At 43.2% G+C, this 26,492-nt stretch overlaps 1 protein-coding gene across 1 annotated transcript in view; it reads left to right on the forward strand.

The window, feature by feature from the left end:
* The window catches only part of Igf1r (insulin like growth factor 1 receptor), a 321,945-nt gene that overhangs the window by 279,476 nt on the left and 15,977 nt on the right, over positions 1-26,492 (forward strand). Inside the window, exons 12-19 of the mRNA XM_004658155.2 lie at positions 818-954; positions 1,429-1,588; positions 6,378-6,480; positions 7,024-7,094; positions 13,986-14,215; positions 14,511-14,621; positions 18,188-18,347; positions 20,182-20,311. Of these exons, the coding sequence (XP_004658212.1) occupies positions 818-954; positions 1,429-1,588; positions 6,378-6,480; positions 7,024-7,094; positions 13,986-14,215; positions 14,511-14,621; positions 18,188-18,347; positions 20,182-20,311 (1,102 nt within the window). The remainder of the gene's footprint in view (positions 1-817; positions 955-1,428; positions 1,589-6,377; positions 6,481-7,023; positions 7,095-13,985; positions 14,216-14,510; positions 14,622-18,187; positions 18,348-20,181; positions 20,312-26,492) is intronic.

Raw genomic sequence — 26,492 nt, forward strand, 5'->3', positions numbered from 1 at the left:
CTCATCTTCCCCTTGTGAGTTTGATGCTGCCTGTCTCCCAGAGAGCCACTCACCTACCTTGAAGGTGGGTGAACTGCCCAGGCTTTTTTTTTTTTTTTTTTTTTTTCAGGAAGGGCCAAGTAGGGAAGGAGGGAGAAAAAAGAAAAAGTGAGGGGTGCCTTCTGAGCATGAATCTGATATTCACATGCAGCCAACCTTCAGCCTCCTATGCCTGTTTTCCCAACCTTCCCAAGAGAGACAGCTTACCTGCCAGCACCTTTCTCAGCTGTGGCTTCAGTGCCTTGTTTTCATAAGGAAGATCAACAGTAGCTGAGGGTGTAGATGACGGCGGGGACAGACTGGTCACTTGCTCTGGACACCAGCTTCTTGGCCATTTCCTCACAGCTTTGTGAGCAGTCCTCAGCCCACATGGAAGTTACAGTTGTGCAGGAGAATACAGGCTCAGAGGATTTGTCCCCTGCTAGAGGCTCACATACTGCTGCAGTTTGCTGTACCCTGTTAGTGGCGCTGTGTTTGATGGGCTCCTTTTTCCCAAGTGGGAGAGCAGATCAGAAGAAAGATACTTAGGTGGCCATGAGTTTCCTCTCTTACTTGGTCGCAGGTTGGGAAGGCATCTTGAGATGATGGGTCATGGGGCAAGTCTAAATCCTGAGCCTTCACTGTGTGCGAACGGCCTCTCCGGAGGAGCCCATGTGGTCCCTGTCCACAGTTCTACACATGCAGATTAAGGAAAGAGTTATTCTCAAGTCAGCCCAGCATTTGTCTACCTTACTGCAGATCCAAATTCAACTGTGTCACTGTTTACATTATTATACAGAAGGAGCAGATGACATTCCAGGACCAGTGACCTGGGAGGCAAGGCCTGAAAACTCCATCTTTTTAAAGTGGCCAGAACCTGAGAACCCCAATGGATTGATACTTATGTACGAAATAAAATATGGATCACAAGTTGAGGTAGGACTGGGCTGTGGCCCATATCTGGCTGCATGTCTGTCAGTGTTTAGAGCATGTGCTGCAGCACTTCACAGGTTACCTGCTGGCCGCCTAAGCTGCGAACACCGAGGTGGTAAACAAATACTGTCCAGCAGCTCCACACCCTGTGAGTGAGCCATAGTCCAGAGCACAGGAGTCAGGCTGCTTCTCGCTCTCCAGCACTCCCATTGTAGAAAAAGACCTTACAGCACAGGTTACTCCCACTTTATTACCATCAGTCCTTTTTGATTACCAGTATGTCTGGTTGTAATTTGTGGTGTGCTTTAAGTCACTTGAAGACTACCTTATGACATGATTGTTTTCCTTCTGTTGATGGCCAAGTAGATTGTCAGACTTGGGGGCCACTGGAATTCACCAGCGTGGTGGGTTGAGCTGGCATGTGCCAGATCTTTCTCACGTTTGTAGGAAATTGACACATGTATTTTATTTGGCCAGGATCAACGGGAATGTGTATCCAGACAGGAATACAGGAAGTATGGAGGGGCCAAACTAAACCGACTAAACCCAGGAAACTACACAGCCCGGATTCAGGCTACCTCTCTCTCTGGGAATGGGTCGTGGACAGATCCTGTGTTCTTCTACGTCCCAGCTAAAAGTAAGACTTGTTAAGGGAGAAGCATAGTAAACCTAAAGCTGGGATTCAGACCTAGGTTTCTGAGGCTGTCTGACTTTATGTTGGAATAGAGTTAGGCAGCTTTCAAAGGGGTCATACTAAGGTGCCACTACAGGGGGATGCTGAACCTTGGGTCTTTACCTCATGTGACAGACTAGAAGAGGGTGGTGCAACCTCTGGAAAGCCAGAAATACTTTGATTTCACCTTGACTTCTGTGCAAAGGTACTTTACAAAGCATGAAGCCTACCATTCTATCTCGTGGTCAGTTTAGAAGAAACTCAAGGGTCATCTGGTCTCACTGTTCTAGGACAGAAATCTCCATGACAATATCTCTGCAAAAAGTGCTCTCCCTTTACCCTGTAAAACAGATGGAATTTTAAACCACCAATGCACATAGAAAGCACGTAGCACTCAGCATGTGCGCAGAGACTGGCAGTGTTCTGAGTTGCATTCCAACCACTGAAAAGACAGAATTCTTAGACCCTTTGAAATGGTTTCTGATTTAAAACTAGATTTTGTAAAATGTGTAAATACAAGGTCCACATATTTGATCACAAATTTAGTGTTTTGCTTGGAGAAATTATGTATATATTGAGTTTTCAGATTTATTAAAAACTCAATTTTTTTGTTTCATGTTCATAGACTAAATGAACACACATACAAATGCATATATATTTATAGAGAAAGAGAGAAATAATGGGCTCAAATGTGATACAAGATGGTCTTCCTTACTACACCCCACCAAAAGTCACAGTTCAGCTTTGCTCTGTGGTAGGAATCCTAGGTCTAGAATACTGGTCTTTTGTGGACTGTGTCTAAAAGGAGGTCTCAGACAATCCAGTGATCCCACTCTTGTATATGTTTCCAAAGGAAACAAAGTTAGTATGTTGAAGAGAACTCTGGACTCCCATGTTTATTGCAGCATTATTCACAGTAGCCAAGCAATGGAAATAACTTGTGTCCCTCAGCAGATGATGCACATGACACAGATGAGCACAGGACAGTACATTCAGTGAAATAAGCTGGGGACAGAAAGACAAATGCTGTATGAGCTCACTTACATATAAATCTAATAGTTAAACTCTTAGAGAGTATTTTTGGGAGGGGGAAACTAGGGGTATCTTTGTCAAAGGATACAAAATTTCAGTTAAATGGGAGAAATAAGGGAGGAATAATGAGATCAGTTGTAATCACTTCTCAGCCTTTTGGCTAAGATCAAGTGAAGAGATGGCCCAGTTGTACAACATACTAACTATAAATAGTTAAGATAGTCTTAGCTGGTCAGGGTGGTACATACCTTCATTCCCAGCACTCGGGAGGCAAAGGTAGAAGGATCACCATGAGTTCCAGGCTACTCTTAGACTATGTAGTCAATTCCAGGTCAGCCTGGGCTAGAGTAAGATCCTACCTTACACAAAACAAAGAATATATATGTGCATATAGATATATAAATATATATATGTATATATATATATACATACATACATACATACATACATATACTTTAATATTATAAATAAAGTAGGGTTTATTGTCATCACAAAATGGGTAGAAATGTGATTAATGCTTATGTATGCATATATGTTTCAAAGTATGTTGTACATAATAAATATATGTATATGTATAATTTTATGTCAACTAAAAGAAAAATTTTAAGATGCCTATAGTCCACCTAACCAGCACCAGATTTCCAAAGATATACCTGATATCCAGAAATTCTCACAGTGACAGTAAATAGACAGGAGTGAATAGAATATGCAACCAAAACTTTATGTGCTTTCAATTGTACTGTCCTTTGATATGTGATTTAGAAATAACCAGACACTTAGATAATTTTGTCCAGTTGACTTATGCTTACCAGTTAACTTGTGTTATCATTCTATAGCTATGACAAAATACCTGAGATAATTAACCTAGGAGGGGGCATGATTTGTTTGGGGGTTATTTAGTTTAGAGGTTTCATTGCATGGTCAGTTGGCAGAGAGTACATGGTGTAGCTAAGCTGCTCACCTCATCGTCTCTGCAGGAACTCAAAAGAGAGAGGAAGGAGCCAGGCTGTCACAGTCCTCTTCACGAACACCTTTCCCAATGACCTAACTTCCTGTCTCTACACCCCATCTCCTGAAGTCACCACAACTTCCCAATACCTTCATAAATTGGGAACCAAGCATTTGACATACAGGACTTTAGGGAACCCTTAATCAAGCCACAGTACTTTATGTCACCTTTCTAACACCTGAAAACAAAATATTCCTGCAGCTCTCTCCTAACTTACTAGTATGGTTTTCTTGCTCTCCCTCTCCCTACCCCTCTGCATGTCACCAAAGGAACAGAGCCTGGCTCTAGGAATTTGGCTTTGGGCTGTGGTCTCTGAAACAGATGCCTTGACTTTGGGGGATGAGTGAGCTTGGCTTTTCTGAGAAAGGACATGTTCCTGTCCGCCTTTGATGTTTTGTTTATAACCCTGTGAGGCCAGGAGTCCACTGGGGAATCCAGGAGGCTCTTTGATGGCGTTTCTCCAGCAGAATTTGGCATCATCCACAGGGAAATTGCCACTGCATGCTGGTTTTGCTGCTGGGAAGCTTTTCCTTGTGTCAGGCAAGACTCCTGCTACAGTTTAGTCTCATTTCCTCATGTTTAATCCTTAGGAGATAGAAGCAAGCTTTCTGACATCTGTTCTTTTCAGGAAGGTTCTGTGGGCTTCAATTCTATTAAATTACCCTTTAGACCTCTCCTCTACAGATTAAATATTCTCAGGTCTTTTGCTCTTTTCTTGTAGCCCAGTCACATAGACCAATTTTCTAGCCATTCAATCATTTTGTTCCTCTGTATGTGTTCCAGTTTCTCTGTGTCCCTGTTGAAATGTGAAACTCAAAAAGAACACAGTACGACCTGACCAGTAATGTCAGTAATACAAATATAAGAAATAGCCCTTAGTAGGGAAAAGAAAAGCTTACTAGCTTCCCATTAGCAATGATGCCTTGTGAGTATTTTCAGGAATTGGAACACACAGGAGCCTTTGTTTATTTTTTAAGATATTTGATTAAAAATAACTAAAATTTAAAAATAATTTAATTATCATAGTACTTAAAGAGTAAGAATAATAAGTTTTTAGGGATGTATCATTGATGGATGACTTATGATCCATAAACTTATCCCCAGTGAATTCCAAACCCATTTTCAAGTAGACATTTCTACTTCATGTCCGGTGGATACAACATGCTCCTTGTACCCTAAACCGAAATCCAAATTGCTACCCTCAAAATACCTCTATCCTTTTTAGGTCCTTAATATTGCCTGTGGCCCCCAGGGACCATTGGTCACCCAAGTGAGAACTCTCACTGCTGCTCCTCAGTTTACCTTTTCGCCAGAAGTCTATGTGGATTCTGTCTGTAACATATCTTGGAATCAGCCTCTCCATTGCCAGCCCTACTGCCTTTAGTACACAGCCCATTGCTTTGTTTTGTTATGAGGCTATGACTGCTTATATCAGCTGTGGCTATTAGGGAAGCTGGGCTCCCATCTATGGGCCATGACTTAACACTACCAGTGAAACCCCAAGAAAGCTAGGTCTTCTGTGCTATTTCCTGGGGCTTGAAATAATAGTCCATGCCCAACACATCCAAGAAGAGAAGACCCCTCCAATTCTTCAAGACATGGCATTGGCCAAAGGGCCTCAGTCTGCCTTCAGACAAAACAACTTTCTACCCAATATATGAATGGTGTCAGTTCACTTCTGGCTTGGAAAGAGTTCACTGACTCCTTGTAATATGCAAAATGGCATGAAACCACTTATCTTGAGCAAAGCCCATCACCAGTGGCCTTGATGTCCCTCCAGTGTCATCTGCAAGTCATCTCTCTCCTTGAGAAGCTATTTACCCATGTAAAAGCATGACCTTCTCCCTCAAAACTCAAGCTAAAAGACTCCTTGTGGTGAATCTTTGACTTCCCTGTCTCCTCTACTTCCTTTCTGCATCTCTACCTTGTATGCAGTTCACTTTTCTCTACTGACATACTCAGTTGTGACATTTGGCAGAATTTTCAGACATGTGGATTTGCATCTCTGGTGCCCAGCCCATCACCTATAACACAAGTAACTAGTAACAAGTGCTGTAGCAGGCTCTATGGTCTGACTTTAACTTGTTTCACATATTTTTGGAAATTTCAGAGCAGCATTGGGCAGAGATACCATGCACACACACGTGTGTGTGTGTTTAAATTGCTCATGGAACCATCTTAAGACAGATAAAGGTCAGCATGGCTTGAGTGTACACATAAAAACCTGTTCATTTTATTTCAGCAAATTGCATATGTCCACCAAACTACATACAAAGACTATTTGCCTTCAGTTCATCACTTAAGCTATTATATCTGAATATCCTTTACTTTAAAAAGGAGCAAGTAGCCAGGCGTGGTGGCACATGCCTTTAATCCTAGCACTTGGGAGGCAGAGGTAGGAAGAATGTTAAGAGTTCAAGGTCATCTTGAGACCACATAGTGAATTCCAGCTCAGCCTGAGCTAGACCCTATGTCAAAAAAAAAAAAAAGATCATATACCTCAGTCTGTAGTTATTTAGCTTTTTTTTTCTTCAAATAATTCAGTTTGTTTCCTGTGTTGTTCCTGATACTGTTTGAGAACCTCTGTGTGTGATAGGGGAGTAAATATATTTGCAGAGATAGTTTTCCATTCCTCCAACCAGGATTTAAGATGATGAGATAAACAAATTGTGCATCCGGTGACACTATGCTGTTTCCTCTTTGTTTCTGCAGCAACATACGAAAATTTTATCCATCTGATCATTGCTCTGCCTGTTGCCATCCTATTGATTGTGGGAGGGTTGGTGATCATGCTGTATGTCTTCCATAGAAAGAGGTAAGCACCCGAGCCAACACGAGATGAGTTTTGTAGCCAGGTGGTTTAATGATTTGAACTTGAGTGAAGGACATCTTTTTAAGAAAATACTGCACATATTTGACAATCTGATTTCCCAGTCAGATGTTCTTCGCAAGCAAACGAGAACATTTTCTAATAATTTAAAACCAAAACTGTTTTTTCTCAAACCCATCTTCTGCCTACTTGTTCTGGCTCACACTTCTGGCTTATGGAGAGCTTTTCCAAGTACGCCAGCTTTGCCCTCCCAATCAAATAAGCCTTGTTATTTCCAGCGAAGCAAAGAAACAAATGTTTCTTAAAAAGCTCTAATCTAAGGCCACTGAAGAAGCCAAGAGACTTGTCCTCAGATGTCTTCTGGCCTACCCAGGCCTGAATCAGGAACATCAACTAGAGTTCCCCATCAGCAGTAAGCGAAAAAATTAAAGCCAATACAACAAAGATGAAAGTATTTCCAGAAATGTATGGAGATGGGGCTTGTTGACCTGAATTTCATCTTTTTTTTCTTTTTTTTTTTTTTGATAGAAATAACAGCAGACTGGGGAATGGAGTATTGTATGCCTCTGTGAACCCAGAGTATTTCAGCGCAGCGGATGGTAAGGTTCCTGGCTGTGGGAAAGTTGTGAATAAGAAGAAAGTTTGTGTGACATTGAGGTACCTTTGGCCTGTGATTTGTGTTAGCATTTACTTTTGTCTTTTAATGATGTTTTTAGCAAGTCAGTGACTTGGTCAAAACTTCTGGTACTATATGAGATGTCCCAAGGAACAATAGACTCCAGAGATTAATGTGGCCAGAGAAGTAATCGGTTTACTTAGTTCCATAAAATTTTATGCCAGAATGAAAGAGCCTTTCTGATTGCTACCACACAGTCCTAGAGTATGTGGCAGCTGTGGCACAGCCTTATTTAGTGGGCTTCAGTGCAAGAGGAGTGTTCTAGTGATTCTGCCTGATTCTACTCAGGACTGCACTGCTTTGTGAGATCTGGGAGCTCCTCTGCCTTCTCTCCTGACTAGTATCCTAGTCTTGTCTTTTCATTCACATTCCTGACTAATGAGGTTCATTTAGTTAAATGCTCACAAAGTGTTACTTCAAAGTTACTTCTTTTTTTATTTTGACTATCCTTTTTTGCTAGTGCTTAAATCTAAACTTTACCTAAGTCAGGTGAGGGAGAGGTTTCACTGGTTCCTGTGACACTAATGCCCTTAAGTAATACTTCGTTGGGGAGCTTTTCCAAAGATCATTTCATTTTTTTTCCCTACTCCTGTGCAAAATGGGTTTCCTTCTACCTATCTAGGTGCAGATCAAGAAAGGAGCTTTGAGAAAGGACATGGCCAAGGTCACTCAGCTGTGCATGAGCGAGTCAGAAGGAGAACAAATTCCCAGCCCTCTTAACTGCACCTTGTTGACTGAGTGGCACACAAAAGTGCTGAGAGGTTCCTGGGGCAGGCTAGGAAGTGGGTCCACGGAAGGCACTGAACCAGGTTCATAAGATGAATGAACAAGTGTATGGATTTGGTAGAGCATGTTTAGGAAAAAGCATTTACAGCCTTCTTGCTTCAGGAGACGTGTAAATAGAAATGTGGGAAGATACGGACTAGAGTCATGATCAGGGCTGGGGAGATAGCTCAGTGGGTAAAGTACTTGCCATGTAGGAACAGGATCTGGGTTTGGACCCCTAGTGCGCACATAAATGCCAAACATCTAGGCACATGCTTGTCACCCCTCCCTGGGGTGGCAGAGACAGAAGGATCATTAGGGAATGCTTGGTTAGTTAGTCTAGCTCAATCAGTGAACTCTAGGTTTAGTGTGAGGTCTTGTTTCCAAGAATAAGGTGGAGGTCCATTAAAGGAAACATGCAGCGTTGACTCTGACCGCCATGTATGCACCTGTATGTATGTGCACTCACACACATGCACACACCACATGCTCGTGGGAAAAAAACATGGTTATTCTAATTGATTATCCCAGTCAAATGAGAAAACACAGGGAATGACTTTGGTAATTTGTATAAATGCGTATGGTTGTACTATGGTCTCTTTAATCATTACTGACTGAATTATGTTTAGAGCAAGTCAAATCAAAAACAGCCTTTTTTGAATGGGAATCAGGTGTTGAATAATAAGGACATTTTTCCTGTTTACAGAAAGGTCTCACAGAGTTGCATTTTTTTTTTATTAGTCGTGTGTGTGTGTGTGTGTGTGTGTGTGTGTGTGTGTGTGTGTTATAGAAAGCATTCTAAGTGAGGCTGGGTGTGTAGCTCAATGGTAAAACACTTCCCAGCATATGTAGGCCTTGTGTCCTATCACCAACATCACTAAAATAAAAAAAAAAAAAAAAAACAGCCAGAACCTAGGTGTGAATTGTTTGCAAATAGTATCATTTTCATGTTTTTTGAAACAAAGCCTCACTATGTTGTTCAGGCTGGCCTCAGACTCCTGCAGTCACGCACCTCTCCAACCTCAGCTGTCTGAGTAGCTGGAAACACAAGTGTAGCCATGCACCCAAATCAATAATAGCTTTTCTTGAATGAACAAATGAGAGAGAGGGAGGGAACGAGGGAAGGAAAAAGAGAAAGAAAGGGGAAAAGAAACAGAGAGAAAAGAGGAAGGAGAGGGGAAGGGGAGGGAGAGAAGAAATGGAGGGAGGAGTAAAGAATCAAGCAAAAGTAAGGAGTTATCCCAGGCAATGAGAGACAGGGACAATGCGGGGCCACTTGATAAGACCATCCAAGAGAGTCTACTCTGTCAGCTTTGAAGTAAATTGCCAACAGTTAGTTAGCATTAGCACCTTTGACTATGAAAAGTCTAGCAAGTTTACAGTTTTATTTTACAGTAAAATTGAAAGAATTCAGATTTAATTTCCTTCCAGAGTAATTACATAGTAAGTCATAATTCTTCAAAACAAAACACAAGCTACTGCCACGCAGGCAAATAGGTAAGAATACTCACCTCATGGAAACTTCATTTACTCAACCTTTTGACAAGTGCCACATAGCCATTTTCCTCAGCGAGCAGCAGAGGATATTGAAGCTCTAAGGTGCTTAAGAACTTCTTTCTCCCAAAGTTAATCTACATGTCGCTGTTCTCAGGAGTATACTGAGAATTCACCACAAGAAAGTACTGATAACATTGTGCCTATTTATGAACTGCTCCTGGCTGGTGGAGCTTAGAAATGCTGCTTGAAGTCAGCTACTAGGTCGAGTTTAGAGGGGAGGCTCGAGCGCATCAACTCAGGGACCTCCCAAGGAATGGTTGTGATTGGTTTAAACTCTTATGTTCTATAGCAAGCTACATAGTTAATGCCAATTAAAGGACAGCCTGGATTCTAAGAGATAAATGTGTAGAGACAGCTACCCTGCACTTTTTGAGGAGTGTTATAGAGAGCTCATCTCCAGGCTGCCTTGCATCCTTATGCCATGGAGCCAGATAAGGTGGCTCTTGCCTGTAACCCCTGTACTTGAGAGACTAAGGCAGAAGGATTGCAAGATGAAGCCAGCTGGGGAGGGGAAAAATAACTGGATGTATGGATGTGTGTATGTATGTATACACACACACACACACACACACACACACACACAGTCCAAGACAGGTCTAAACAAATGACAGACTTTAGGAAGCTTGGTTTTGTAGTTACCTGCTCGTTGGTGGCACAAAGCTCCTGACCAAAAGCAGCTGATGGAAAGAATATTTTTTTTTTTTATTTTGGCTTACAGTCTCAAGGGGAAGCTGTACAATGGCAGAGGCTGGACATCACCTCCTTGCCAACATCAGGTGAACAATGGCAGCAGGGGAATGAACTGAGCTCTAGGAAAGGGGAGCTGGCTAAAACAACCCTAAACCCGTCCCCAACAACATGCCTCCTATAGCAAGGCTCCACCTCCCAAATTGCCATCAGCTGTGAACCAAGCATTAAAAACACATGAGTTATGGGGGAACAGCTAATTCAAAACACCATACTCGTTGTCATCCATGTAGGACACTACTCAAAATATGAGTTGTCAATATTTCCCAGACTTAACTTACAATAAACATGTTTTCTTTAAGATACCATTCAAAGGTAAGTGCTTGTGCATTGGGGTGTCAGAATACAGTGGTCAACTTGCTGTTCTTTCACACTCAGCTGTAGACTCCACCATCTAAAAGCAAGCACAGTTCTGATTCCCTCCCCTCCAGTTGTCTGTTTTTGTGTCAGGACCACCTCCTTCTGACCAGGCTGTGTCCTGGTCATTGCCCTTTAGGAAGGGAGAGCTGTTAATACTCAACATTACATTATAGTTTTATAGTGAGATTGTTTTACAGATCTTATGGACTAATTTAATGTTATTTTAATTTTTATTCCTCACTCCACCTTCTGGAATTGTGGATGTAGTCTTTGGTTTTGCTTACTTGTTTTCCTTTTTTTTTTTTTTTTTTGCACTTACTTATTTCCTTCTTTTCTGTCTGCCTAGAATTTTCCATCATTTATTTTCTCAAACCAAATCAAACATAACCAAAAATTGAAGCTAGGAAAGGAATCCTGATTCTGTTCAGTATTTACCATGCCACCCACCCTGCCCAGGCCAGAGCTTTGGGGTCACCCACCAAGTCCCCTTCAGTTGCTTCTGTGCCTCACACTAGAGGTCCAGTTATTGCCAACATGCTAGAGTTCCCAGACCATGCAGTGTTGGGCACATTCTGCCACTGAGCTACATCCCCAACCCTTCTGTGGTTTTGTGAAATTTGATCTTGCTGTGTAGTCCAGACTGACTTTGAACTCACAGTTATCCACTTCTACCTCAGCCCTCCAAATGTTGGGGTTTGTAGGCATGTGCCTTCACACTCAGATAGTAATGAGGCATATTTTTAACTTTTTATTGATAATTTTCATACATGTACGTAAGGTATTTTGATTACAATCTCTCCCATCTCCCATCCACTGAATTCCCTTGCCTTTCTAAATAATCCTTCTTCTAGTGTGTGTGTTTGTGTGTGTGTGCACGCTTGACTTGTTTTGTTTTTATTAGCATAGAAAGTAATAACTTTCATAATAACATTTTTATACATAAATTGTTTATTGATCCTTGTAATACCTTTGTACCACTTCCATCTCCAGTTATTTCTACTTCCATGTCATATATGTTCTATTATTCTCCCTTCCTTCTTCAAAACTTCTTTTTACCCAGTTCTGGTCTCCTTTCTAGTTTTCTTTGTTCTTTTTAATAATGAACCTTAATATAGGAACAAATTTCCAATTGGTCATATTTCCATCAAGTTACCTTCTTATGTCCCCTCTCCCCATCCCTTTCCACTAAGGACCCCCCTCAGTGGGATTATTGGTAATCACTGTGGAATCATGAATGCACCAGTCAGACCCTGTGATGGGCACAATGCCTCAGAATACTTCTTCCCACTCTGTGGCACTTACATTCTTTCTGTCCCCTCTTCTGCAGTGTTCCCTGAGACTTGAAAGGGTCGATTATAGGTCTTCTTTAGTGTTGAGCTCTCAGCAGTGTTTGATTTTTCTGCCTTGATGAGTTTTGAGTCTCTTCAGTGCCTACCACCATCTCTACAGAGGAGGTTCTCAGACTAGCAGTGAAAGCAGCACTCATATCTAATCCACCACTTCCTCTGTAATGGTTCCTGCATCCTGGCAGATGTGATAGAGATGACTCCTCTTGTCTAGGCAGATAGCTTTCTTTCCTTGTCATTCTGATGGGTCTTTGGTCTCCCCTGTATACACTGCTATCTTTAAAAAGCAGATTCTTTAGTCAAGAGTGAGACCAGTTTGGATCAAAGGAGGTAAACATAAACATTTAGAAGACCTATTGATGGATATAATCTCCCCTTTGAGCCAAAGAACAGTGGAAGCTTCCCTCTAGGATCTTAGTTCTCTGTATGAGGCATGAGTTCCTTCCCACTGAAAAGGGCCTCATATATTCAATCAGAGAGTAGTCAATTACCCCAAAACCTATGTACCATTATTGCAGTGACAGTTATATCTTGCCTGGCTGGTTGATTTTGTAGCTTACAGGACCCTCTGCTTGGTCACATTGATGGTGGTGACTCTTAACCCCAGCAGCTCACATAGCATTTTCCAGCACTATCCCAGCTAACTAACTGGCAAGGAGCCGGCTTCCATCTCAGTTCCAACATGATCTCTCAATGTTCTGTGACTGCAGCCTGTGGCATCTTCAGAAAGGGGGTCTTAAAATATAGTTCTGGCAGGTAACCAGTGCTTTGGCAATGGTCTGCATTGTTTTGAGGGCCTCATGGACATCCCCGAGTAGCAGCTCACTGGGTGGGGATAGGTGACCCAGTTCTGGCACTGAGTTTTACTAATAGCCTGTGGTTTTAGGATAAAGCCTTCTTCGTCCCTGCAGGATGCTTCTGTCCAAACCAGCGTCCGCCCCCACACCCCTGCGAATCTCTTTTTAGGAAAGAGTTATATCTTTTAATTAGCCAAAAAGGTTTCTGTGGTACTGATTCATACCATCATTAGTGTTGTGTATCTCCCCACTTCCCTTTCTTATCCTGGTCCCCCTCCCAAACCTTTATACACCCTGTATTCTGTCCCTGCACTTGCCTGTGCACTGTCCTCTCTTCTGATCCCTTCTTGCCTCTCCTCTCTCCAAGCCTCATCTTAGCTTCCTAACAGTGCTACTGATGCTTAAGTAGTCATGTTTTTAAAACATAAAGCAAAGCTGTTGAAATAAAGTTTAATAATGTTTTTCATGTAGCTTAATACACCCAAACATATATCTTAATTTATCAATTTTTATTTTTTAACCAAATCTTTGAAATCTGTTTGTTCTGTACTTACAGAATGTCTCAGTCAGATGAGCCACATTCACATGCACAGTAGCCATGTATAAGGGCCTTGATAACCACAGACCAAGAGTCAGGGTTGAGGAAGCCTCACACTCTTTTTATTTTCATCCAAAAAATGGGTCATTAGTATATCTAATACACACTCCAGTCTTTTTCCTGATTCAGAATAAAAAGCTCACCCCTGCCCCACAATGACTTTTCTCTCTAGTGTGTGTTTAAATCTACTGATGAAAATGAGCAAAACTTGAAACCCTGAACTATACTTGGTTGACTAGTCCTTCGGTTTCTGTATCTCCTGTGGCTTCCTTTTTTTTTTTAAGTGATGGAGAAATAAAGAAAGCAAAGGAGCCATTGTTCTCTTTCTTGTCCTAGGTGTATGCTTTTTTCCTTTTTTTTTTTTTTTGGTTGTTGTTGTTGTTCTTACATGCTGGTACTACCCTCAAATTATCTTGAAGTCCTCAAAGATTTGGAATATGCCTGCTTGACCATAGAGTAATGTTCAATTCCATAGTATGTTGGGACATTGTAGAGTAAACAATGCCACTGTGTTTTGATATTTGCCTTTGTGGGTTTTAGGAACTGACATTTTGCATTCTTGGGCCTGAAATTTTCCCCAAAAGCAGCATCTGTGTGAGGGCCAGCTTCTATCTCTGTTCTGATTCCGGTCTGCTCTTCTCTAGTGTATGTCCCTGATGAATGGGAGGTAGCTCGCGAGAAGATTACCATGAACCGGGAGCTTGGACAGGGGTCCTTTGGGATGGTCTATGAAGGAGTGGCCAAGGGTGTGGTCAAGGATGAACCTGAAACTAGGGTGGCCATCAAGACAGTGAACGAGGCTGCAAGCATGCGTGAACGGATTGAGTTTCTCAACGAGGCTTCAGTGATGAAGGAGTTCAATTGTCACCATGTGGTAAGAAGAAATCTCCAGAGAGCCAAGATGAAGCACAGAGAGCAAACCTCCCCAGAGCCCCTCTGTATGCCTGCCCATGGTCATACCCATGCACTTGGTGCCTCTTTCTGACCTCTCTGGTTAGTTCCCCTATGGCTTCCCTGTTACCTGTAGATCCTTGTAGGTAGAGGCCTCGCCCCTTTCCCATTGCTGTGCTCTTGGCCACCAGGCCCCAGTACCACACTGCTCAGATAGCATGAATGGTTGTGTGCCTAGCCCTCCTACTCTGAGTCCTTCTTCTCTTAATTCCTCCCAGGTGCGGCTGCTAGGCGTGGTGTCCCAGGGCCAGCCTACCCTGGTCATCATGGAACTGATGACACGTGGGGATCTCAAAAGTTACCTCAGGTCTCTGAGGCCAGAAGTGGAGGTCAGTTTTGATTCTTACTTACCATGTTATCTCACCTGTTCTGTTTCCTTTAGGCCTGTCATGTGAACACACGGTTTCCACATCAGTTTACTCTTCTGCCTTGTGTGTCTTGCTGCATGCTGGGTTCTAGGTCCCATAAGTGAAGGGTTTCCCAACTAGAGGCAGACTGTAAACTTTCTGAGGAGGTCCTGCCCTTCCTCAGATCCCACCCTGTCCATAAATGTCTCTCTGTGTTCCCTTCACCCAAACGTCTCCTAACACTCCTCGGCGGATGTGTCCACTTCCCCAGCCTGCTCCCTCGTGAGGGGTGGGCCTCCACTCCAAGTACACTTGACTCTCCTCCTAAAATGTGTTTTCTCTTGTCATGATCCTCTGAGTGTTTCTTTACCCCGTTTCCTCCCATGTTTGGCCCAGAGCCATGCTTGCGGCAGGCATCCTTTCAATAAGTGCTTGTTAAAGTTCAGCATAAGGCTGGCTAGGCTTATGACCCTGCTCCTGTGATGTTGCTAGGATACTTTCCTACCTAGTCTTTGCACAGCACCATGCTTCCTCACAAGCCCATCACAAGCACACACGTGCATACATGTGGGCCACACAACCTTTTCCTTGCACTGTCAGCAGGCTGTGCCTTTGCAACCAGAAAATGAAACTGCACCAGCTCTGCACCTGCCATTCAGACTGAATCCTGAGTCAGTGTCTTACTTGCACCTTCGAATGATAATCACCTCAGCTGCACATTTGCTGCTTAGTCTAGTAAAAGTTTCAAATTGTGAACCTGCAAAAGTTGTTTGCAATTTCCAGTAGTCACTATGATGTCTCCCCTGTCATATTAACGTACAGCTGGCTTTTTAGCATAGAGGTCTGTCTTATAAGTCATTAATTCTAAGAGTAAACTAGTAGATAAATGCTGAAAACTAATATCAGGACCAGATGCTTTTCACTGCCCTGCCTCCCTGTGACCCAGATGCTGCCCATAGTAGGTAAGTTATGTCTGCTTTCTTTCTCTAGAAGGGGTAACTTCCCTCCTTCTGTCCCTTTTATATTTCTGTTCCCAGTCTTTGTTTTGAGCTTTTGTGTTTTTCTTTTAATCTGCAACTTAGTCATCACCTTCATTTTAGTTCAAAGCACCTGTTCTCAAATAATCTCATTAAGCACAGCACATGATGCGTGGCATGTGGGAGAGAGCCCCAAGGCTGGGTGCACACAGAGGCTCTGCTTGGGTGCTTGGTCACTTTGCTAGCCACTTTCCTCCCAGCGTTGGTTCCCAGCTGCGTGGCTGCACTCTGTTCTGCCCCTCTTTCATACACAGTCAGTGTGAAGACAAGCTTGGTCAAATAGGTGACAAGAGATGTAACTAAATATTGTTATTACCTGCCTCTTTTGAGGTACCTCTTGAGAAGCAGGGAAGGATTTGCCTTTTCCATCCTCATTCAAGCACAGATTAGTAATCCAGACCTTGTGTCTCTGCCAATGGTTACCTGCCGTCTTCAGGCAGCTGCTGTAGATTTCCGGCCTTCAGTTTCCTCATGTATAAGGGACATATTAAGATGGTTACTGAAGTTCTTTGCAGATATGAAATCACCTTTAGAGTCATCAGATTTATGTTATTTTTCTAACTCATGTCAGAATAAAAATTATATGCAAATACTAGTTTTACTAGGTTATGCCCCCCAATTATTTACTTATTTGCCTTGCAATGTTGTGACTGCATGTATGTGTTTGTCTTAAGTAGCCTGAACTAAATTAAAGGTTTTTCCTCTCTTGAGATGAATGAAAGAATGAACTGGCAAATGACAGGATGAACTAGAAAGATGTCAGCTGCTTCTGCATAAACTTAAGTTCCTTTGGTTGATTGTTTTTCACATTATGAGTGACACTTCTTAGTAAACACCTAGACTTCATATTCCAGTATATTTTATGAGCCTAAACTTTTAATATTCTACCTGTATATGTCCTAGTTTCTCATGCATATTCAAAGCCCTAAAGAGATTAAAAGACAGTATTAGGTTATAAGAGGAAAGGGCATGTGTAGAGGAGACTCCTGTTTAAAAAAAAAAAATTGATGAATTTGGCTTCCCCCAGTGACATAATGTCATGCTCCTAGATAACTGAGGAACATGTATTAAATCACCAGAGATAGTCTTGGCATCTTCTTCAGAGACCACATGTGGTCTGGGGCTATAACCCAAGTCTTGGTGTCCTTACATAGCATGCATAAACCCTTGGATTTCAACCCCATCACCACATAAACTGGGAATGGTGGTATATGCCTGTAATCCCCACAGTTAGGAGACAGAGACAGGAGGACCAGTAGTCAAAGGTCATCTATAGCTACCTACATGCCTAGTTGGAGGCCAGCCTTGGCTATATGAGACTCTATCTCAAAATAAATATATAAATTAAAAAAATAAACTCAAATGTGTCTATGTTGTAGTGTGAAGAACCTACCTAGAGGTAGGTGCTTGGGTAGCTGTTAAATGACATTTAGATACTGGCATTTGATTAGAATTTAGCCCCTCCATGGATAAAAGCCAGAATTCACTTGAGCATTTATCATAGGTCATATCCCCAGCAATGGATGCATTGTGGGGCCTGTATGGAAACACCCAGGCAGTCAGATCCCAAAGCTCTGTCATGGTCTTCCTGTGGCCTTCAAGTCGAGCCAGGAAGCTAATATACTGGACCTAGCAAAGTGAGATGCCTTGTAGTTAGAGAAATATGATAGAATCTATTGTACTGGTACCCACCCACAAAAGCTATTTTGTATCTAAACTACAGGATTGTGGTTGGTTTTTCCATTTTGAGGGTGGTAGGGATAGAAAGTCTTGTTTTATATGGTTTTCCAAATGGATTTACTACTACTTAGGAGTAGTTCTTTTCAATGTCAAAGGAATTATGTTGACTTCTACTAATGAGATGCTTGTCCATGTTGATGGTCACTGTTTGACCTTGGCCCCCTTCAAGGTAAATTGTAGTTGAATTTCAGTTGTCTGCAGTGTCCACAGAAAAAAACAATCCAAGGTGAAAAAGTTAGTCTTAATATACTTGTACCTCAGAAGACAGTAAAAGGGAAAGAAGATTAAATGATTCCTAACAGTGCTTGCGTAGGAAATGATACAAGCAGTGTCCACTAGGAAGCCTGTTTGCCTATCCACATGGCCTGTGAACCAGCATGCTATTATTCTTCTTCTTGGCAATGCTTTGATCATGGATGCTGAAGGAACCTAAAAACCAACAGGAATATCTACCTGAGGACCCTTAATATCAGACAGTGCTCATTTCACTTGAAATAATTTTGCTCTGTCTAAAATAGAAAGTGCTATTACCAGAGTGCTGATTGGTGTTTCCCTCTGTGATATAGGTTGGGGAACAAGTGGATGACTTTACCATCAAGCAGATGACAGGGTCTCAGAAATATGTTCCTTCTGAGGAAGTCCTGACCTCTTGACAGGATAACCTGTGGTACTCAGATTAAACAAACATGAATTATAAAACCTAGCAAACCTCTACAAGTAGAACAAACATTCCTAAATTCTCATGTGATCATTCTTTTTCATCTACAACAGAATAATCCAGTCTTGGTACCTCCAAGCTTAAGCAAGATGATCCAGATGGCTGGAGAGATTGCAGATGGCATGGCATACCTAAATGCCAACAAGTTTGTTCACAGAGACCTTGCTGCTCGGAATTGCATGGTGGCCGAAGATTTCACAGTCAAAATTGGAGGTGTGTCCTTTGCTTTCCAGATTTCAGCAAAATTTTAACACATCCCAGGAGTGCAAAGACTTGCTCTTGAATACAAAGATGTGTGTATCCAGTGTGATTGTAGCTAGTTCCTGGTCTAATCCTGAGAAAACCCTAACATGGCAGTCCAGGTAGGGACCATGGGTTCCTGAGGTCATCTTGGTAGAGCACTTGTTAGCATGGGTTACAGAAACAATCAGGACATTGTTTGCAGGTGATTTTGACATAGGGCTGAAAGACACCATCAAGTCTTCCTTCAGTTAAGGAGCATTGTCCCTGCAGAAATCCACAGTTTCCTAAGAGCCAGAGAGGTGATAAGGAAGCCATGCCAATCTCTCTGGTGAGGGAAGATTACTGCTTGCTGGGTTTCCCATCTCTGGCTGATCAGATCCACACTCTTGACCTCTCTGCCTTAGCACATCCTGTCATGATTGTATTGTGGCCAGCATCCTTGGTAGGCCCCTTGTTGTCACCATACTGTGCAAGACCAAAAAGAAATGGGTTGAATTGCATTTCTGATCATTGCCCAGAAACTCCTTTCAGTCTTTAAGCTGATATTGCTTTGGTCTTTTAATCCACCTGGCAAAAACATGCGGCATCGTGGCTTCTTAGAAAACTGCCTGTTTATACCAGGACCTTTATCTTCCCACTGTGATAGTTAGACAGTTCAGAGACACCAAATGTTTGTCCTGAGAAAATGCAGTAGAGACAACATGCAAAGAAAGCTGTTTATGGTTAACCTTTGCCTGCCTGTTCAACTGTGTGCTCTGGAAACATTCGCCTGCCTTTGACAGTACTTTTTTTTGGTTGGGGGGGGGAACACCATGTTGGAGATTGAACCCAGGTCCTTGGATATGCTAGGCAAGCACTTTGTCACTGTGCCATATCCCAAACAGTGATTTTTGAATGAAGTGTTTTGGCCTCCTGTTCAACAATGGGTATCCCCTGTAGAGAGGATTCCAATGCCCCTTTCTTCAAATGACTTGGAGGAGCTAGGGGTGTCAGCACTCAGCTGTGTCACAAAGCACTCATCACTCTTTTGTGGCTCCCATGATATAGCTGTCCTTGAGTTTGGCTCTAAGGCCCCCTCATATTTGGGGCCCTTAGAGCCCAACTTGGCTGGAGGGCCCTCAGTAAGTTGTCCTTCCCTGGAGTTTCCAGACAAAAGCAACCTTCCTTATCAGCCTAGCTTCCTGTGTGATCTTCTGGAGATACAGAAAATTGAGGAAATTTTCAAAAACGAGTGAGGGAATTGTGTTGAAAAAGAGTGATGGGTAATAACTTCAGGAGCCTGGTAAATAGCATCTCTTAGGCATCTCACTGTGGACCTTCATCTTCATAAATTGTTACTCCAAAGAGTTCCTTGCTTACTAAGTGGTGGAAGTCCTTTTTCTTGGCAATGGGACTGTGTTGGTAAGTAAATGAGGTTGGAACTCTGTGTGTATCTGATGAGGTTTTAAAACCATGTGTCACTGATCCTTAATCTATGCAAGATACATTTTCTTGATAAATCACAGAGCTCAGTAATTTGCAAACTGCCTCTCTTTTTAAATGCAGTTACGGAATTGACTTCTTAAATGAACCAGATTATAAATACATTAAGACCAGAGACATATTTGCCTGTCATGTGACTAATCATCCTGTACTGTTTCTGCCTTATAAAATTGGATGCCCTGACAATGAGCTTGCTCAAAGTGGAGCATTAATGTGTCTCACCTTGAGCACGGGACCTATGCTGGGGCAGTGACAGTACCTTTGTCTGTGCTCTAAGAGCTGCCCCAGCAGGATAACCATGTACCTTCTCTGCGCTTTCCAGATTTTGGCATGACAAGAGACATCTATGAGACAGACTACTACCGGAAAGGAGGGAAAGGGTTGCTGCCAGTGCGCTGGATGTCTCCCGAGTCCCTCAAGGATGGTGTCTTCACTACTCACTCAGATGTCTGGTAGGAGACCCTTCCCTGTGTGGCCAACCCAGCACCCACCAGCCTCTGTGTGTGTCCCTGCCTTGGGCCTCCAAGCTTTACTTTCCTTGTGATCTCTGGTATTACCACCCATTTCCTTCTAGCCTAGTGTTGGCTAGACCACACTCTTCCCTCTCTCAGGTGTTCCTGCTGTCAGGGAGGTAGTTTAGGACAGAAGGGCATTAGTTTAGGACCAGCTCTCTTCCTTACTTTTGTTTTCTTTTGTTTTGTTTTGTTTTTTGAGGTAGGGTCTCACTCTAGCTCAGGGTGACCTGGAATTCACTATGGAGTCTCAGGGTGGCCTCGAACTCGTGGCAATCCTCCTACCTCTGCCTCCCAAGTGCTGGGATTAAAGGCGTGTGCCACCACACCCAGCTCTTCCTTACACTTTTTACAGATAATGAGTATGTGCTTGAGGAGCTGGGACATGTGAGAAGTCTGGCTCTTCACTTCTTTCTGCTGCTCCCCCATTTGTTTACTCTTTTCTCATGCTCCACACACAAGTATTGTGTCACCTAATTGAACCTTCAAATGACTACAGACAATACTTGATTTAAATTCAAAAATTAAGGATCTTTGCTATTTTCCTGTTGGTTCCTTCTAATGTTTTTCTTTGTTGTTGACCCATGGAGAGTGACTAAAAGTAAAGTGCCTTCCTTAGTTGAAAAAAAAAAGTGTACTATGCTGGACACACATTGGCCAAGGGGTATAAAGAAGTCCCTATAGTGCTGTTTGCTACAGTTCCTAGGAAACACTATGTGGAGGCCACATCAGGTTCTGAAATACTAGGCTTCTTGGCAGGCGAAAGCCCTGGCACATCTACCTCCTAGAATGTCAGCAAGTGTCTTGGCTTTCCTCTCGGGAGATCCCATTGCTGTTGTGTTACAGAAACGGTAGTTGTTTACTCCAACTGCGAATGACCACACAGAGAAACTATTTCAGTAGTGACTGACATCATTTTTTTTAACCTCGTGACCCTTTCTCAGTCAAGGGCCTTGGATCTTATTCTGAAGACAGGTGCAAATTGGAAATAGCATTTGAATGTGTCCCAGCAAAGCCTGGTTGCTTCTTGACTCAAGGATGAGGTCTCTGCTATAGTCAGCCTGACTGAGGTTCCTTATTTTTTGTCAAATCAAAGTGTTCTGTATCACTTTTAGATGAGCTAACAGGAGAGAGCACACCCAAGTAGAAGATGAAGCTAGCTTTGTTAAAATCTCGGTGCACCCATTCTCATTCCCTATCTTTCTCTCTCTCTCTCTCTCATAAATAAATAAATAAACAAACTTTTTTTAAAAATCTCATAAGCAGGCTCTATCCTGATTCTGGGTAACAGCTGTTACTCCAAGCCAGCAGTAAGGGCCACACAAGATGTTCACTGCCAATTTCCTCCACTCGGACTACATCACCATTATGAACTAACAAGGAAAAAAAACCTGTGTAAGGAAGATGGGCATTACAAATGCCCATGGCATTGCTGGAACTTTGAGGGTATTTGTTTTATCAACCCAGGTCTATTATTATTATCTTTGTTGCTGTGACAAAATATCTGATCAAATACAACTTATGGGTTTGGAGAGATGATTAGCACTTAAGGCACTTGCCTATGAAGCCTAAGATTCTGTTTCCCAGTACCCATGTAAGCCAGATGCACAAGGTATCTGGAGTATGTTTGCAATGACAAGAGATCCAGACATGCCCATGCCCATGTGCATGCTCTTGCACTCGCGCCCCCTCTCTCTCTCTCTCTCTCTCTCTCTCACTTTCACTCTCCCTCCTTCTCTTCTTGCTCAATTAAATGAATAAAGACATTAAAAAAAAAAAAACAAGGGAGGAAAGAAGGATTTACCGCAGGTTATAGATCATCACAGCAGGGAAGACATTGCAGCAGGAGGTGGCTGCTCACATTCAGTTTGCAATCAGGAAGCAGAGTGATGAATGCTGGTGCTCAGCTCACTTTCTCCACTTAGTTCAGTCCAGAAACCTAAGCCCTGGTGCCTCTGACTGGGTGGATCTTTCTACCCCAGTTACCCTGGGCTAGAATCTCTCTCAAAGACATACCCAGACACTTGTTTTCCTAGATAATTCTAGATCCTGTTAAGTGAACAGTATTAATCATCAGACCAGTCTTTGATGGTATAAATGGGGACAGGAAGGACAGTGGAATATATGGGCAGCTTCTTAGATGTCCAGGATATAACCTGAAGCTAAGTCCCATAAAAGAATGGAAATCATCTTAGAATATTTACAACAGCATAAAAAAATTGCTCCTAAGAAGTTAAAAAGTAGAAGGAAATACAAGGAATTTTCTTTGAATTAGGAGACCCTAGGATCGTGGTAGGGTTGGGAGGCTCCCCTGGGGTCAGGTCAAGCCTTGAAACCCACTACTATGTGTTTCACAGCTTCTATTTGAGCTTATAAGGAGATGTCCCAGAGATTGCATGTCTCAGAAAAGCAGTCAGGCACACAAAGACAGGCAGGCCAGCCTGTTCATCCTTATTGGCCTGGGTGGCATAGTTGCACTCTGCACTCTATCCAACAGGCCATAGAAACATGCAAGGAAGTATCTCTGCCTGCTTGTCAGTGCCCCTCTAGGTTTCTGCCATCACTCCAAACTTTTGCCCAAGGCCCATGGGAACCTTGGCTACTACTCCTTCATCTCTCAGGGTGCCCTCACACGGCCCATTTGGCTCCAAGGACACATTGTGCCCTGGACATGGAGGAACCCAGGCAAAGAACTGGGGAGTGTGTACCACCCCTCTTTGGACTAAGTTTCTTAACAGTTAGAAATGGCTGGGCTTATTTGCTTATTTGATGGCTAATTCCCTTCACTGGGGAATGTAAGCTTCCCCATAGCTGTCAATTTGTTTGTGCCTTGGGTGTTGACATACTCCCTTTTCTGATGTGGGAAGCTCAGTTACTGAGTACCAACCCCAGATAGTACCAGCATGGAGACAAGACTCTCCCCTGACACTCTGAGAAGACAACCACATACAGGCACCCCTAGTATTTTTTATTTATTTATTTTTTTTTTATTTGAGAGTGACAGGCACAGAGAGAAAGACAGATAGAGGGAGAGAGAGAGAATGGGCGCGCCAGGGTTTCCAGCCACTGCAAACGAACTCCAGACGCGTGCACCCCCTTGTGCATCTGGCTAATGTGGGACCTGGGGAACCGAGCCTCGAACCGGGGTCCTTAGGCTTCACAGGCTAGCACTTAACCGCTAAGCCATCTCTCCAGCCCACCCCTGGTATTTTAAGATTAAATCTGTCCACAAAATACAATACTTGGTTCTCTATGAAAGCATTAACAGCCAGTAGCACAGAGCAACATGTCTGCTTTGAAAAACTCATGGAAGTTACATGCTTCTCAGCACCTCTGACTGGCTGTGTGGCCATGATCAAGACCCAGGGATTCTCTCTGACTTTGCTTGTTCTATTAGGTGAGCACATCTAGGGATGGCTCTGTGATGGCTGGTGTTGGATAGCTCAGGTGTACTCCCCATGCCTGGAAGCAGAGCAGTAATGGGATGCTGTTATCTTTGAACTATGAAGTGTGATCAAAGACTGGAGCACAATGTGTACCTTAGTGACAGGTGGTACATTACTCAGGAGTCACTCAGAGAAAAGCTTTCGTGAATCAAAATTGACAAGCCTCGGTGGCAAGCTGGGTGTGTTGCATCCTGTCTTAGTTGGTGTTTGTGATCATAAGGACTTCAGTGTAAGGAAAATTTAGGGATGAAGTTTTACAGAGAAAAGGAAGTGATCTTGCAAGTTAGGGTCACAGAAGCCTTGGTAGATGAGGTAAAGTTCTGGAAGCACACTCATAAGTAAATTATCACCGACAGTGCTAATGCCAGAAACAGACATGACGGAGGGTAGCAATGGCAACAGACAGAGAGCAGTGACTTCACTGAAGGATCAGATCAAAGAAAAATCAAGTACAACCTCAGATACACCTTGCTTGAGATTTGGGACTGATTCTACAGGCTCTGCACTGATGGATAATGTTTCTGGAGAGGAGTTTGACCTAGAGCTATGTTTTAGGAACTTTATCTTAGCCACAGTGTGCTGCCTTGAGAAAGATGCTAGAGCCAGAAGAGGGAATGTGTTAGGCCTGGCAAGGAGGTCAAGCAGCATCAGGGCACAAGCAGAAGGGTCTTTGGACAAACTTGAACCTGAATCAGCAAGCTGTGGTGGTGGAACTCCAAAGAAGCCAGGTTGGCCGCAGGTGGACTATGTAGAACAGGGCACTGGCTGCAAGGAAGCCAGAAAAACAGGGTGTGGGACAGAGTTCAGCTAGAGACACATTGAGTTTGTAGATGGCCAAGTAAATCAGCAGGCTAGATAGAGCTGTCAGGGCTCAGGGCCAGGGTGGGAACCTTCCAGCAGGAACTGGCCGTCTGCAAGCCTGTGACAAGGCCAGGGAAAGCATGTGGGGCATGAAAAGTGGACTTGGGAGGAAACCACGTCCTCAGACCAGCTTACAATCAACAAAAATAGAAAACCCCCATCATTGCTCATGTTGGGCCATATTTCAGATGTGAGGGTGGGCACCAAAGCCTCTGAGGCATGTCTCTGATGTGACCACACAGGCTTTGGAAGGAAACATTCGACAACTGAAGTTGACAGAAAACCCACTTCCCTGGGCCCAGGTCGTTCAAAGTCATGCTTTGGCTTCCACGTCTGGCTTTTCTGGGTCTCTTGTAGAACACAAAGATTGTGTCTTAGTCACTGCTAGTTAGACAGGACTTTGAGCTGGTCAGCTCACTGATTGCTAAGATTCTATTTCTGTCTAACATCTGCTTGGTATCAATTTGTACAGAAACTTTTTGTTCATAAAAGGGAGCTGAGGCAGCTAATCATACATTCTGATTCTGAGTCACCCATGCTGAGCCCCAGCTTGGGCACCAGGCCAGGATCCCCAGTGTACTAGGTAGGAGATACTTCCTAGGTTCTCCCATGAGGCCTGAACAGCCCCACCTTGAGTCCCTTCAGAAACCTCATGGAAAGCCTACTCTATTCTACCGACATGACCCAAGTGTGAAAACAGACACACCAGGAGAAATTTTACAGAGACTGGATATTTGCCCTGGGAGGGCATACTCATTTTGAAGACTATAGTATTAACCTTGTTGCATCCTTCCTATCTGAAATGTCTGCATACGTGTGGTATCTGTTTAATTGTTTCCTCTAATCTGACAGGCCAAAATTGCTGACGTTCCTGAGCCAACCTCTGTACAAATGAGTTCTTTTTTATGACCCACCCCAGGGGCCAGTACCTCTCCTGACACAGAGAACTCCCCCACCAGAAGCTCCTAAGTTCTATGGGGGACAAGGATTTTTAATTCTCTTGGTCCAAGTCAGGATCCCTGCATAACTTTTAGGAATTCTAAAGCTCAGCTACCCATTGGAGACCCATCCCATCAGAACTGCTTTGGAAGCCTAGGCATCTAGCTAGGAGATTGTTCTTTGCGGTAGTGTTGAGAACCACAAGGATAGAGGTTCCAAAGTATCTGTTTGGAAGAATCCTCTGAGGAGCTTATGAAGATGCTTGATTGTCCCAAGTTAGCAGCCAGGCTGGGGTCTGGATATTTCCATATTTTATTAGGCTAAAGCAAGTTTGAACTATAGCACCTTCCAAGTAATAGCTCTGACTAGGTGCTGGACATTATGATCTAGATGGATGCTTCTGAACTCTGGCAGGAGGCGCTAGAAGTTCCCTAGGCTCAGCTTCCTCAGTCCTGTCGCCAGTGCTGTGGTTACTGTACAGGGAGCATTAACAATGACAAAAGATGCCAGATGTCCCACATTTTACTTCAGTGCCTGGCTTGACATCTGCAAAGCTCTGTCACCACACTGAGGACACTTTTCATCACCTAAGGCTGAGGAAATGCTAGCAAGGAGGGGCACATGGTCCTATCCATCTTTAAAAGAAAATAGAAATTTTGTATGGATACATCATGTATACCAAGTACCATCATTTCTCTCCTCCCTGCCCCCACTTCATTGAGGGCCCTCCTCTGTGGGATTGCTGGTATTCACCATAGGTTGTGGGTTATGACTTGTGAGAGCAGCAATCAGTCACTGTGGGGGGACAATGCTGGATATTCTCTCCCACCCTCTGGCTCTTACAATCTTTTCACCCCCTCTTCCGCAAAATTCCC

This window comes from Jaculus jaculus, chromosome 3, assembly GCF_020740685.1.
Source record: "Jaculus jaculus isolate mJacJac1 chromosome 3, mJacJac1.mat.Y.cur, whole genome shotgun sequence".
Taxonomy (NCBI): Eukaryota; Metazoa; Chordata; class Mammalia; order Rodentia; family Dipodidae; genus Jaculus; species Jaculus jaculus.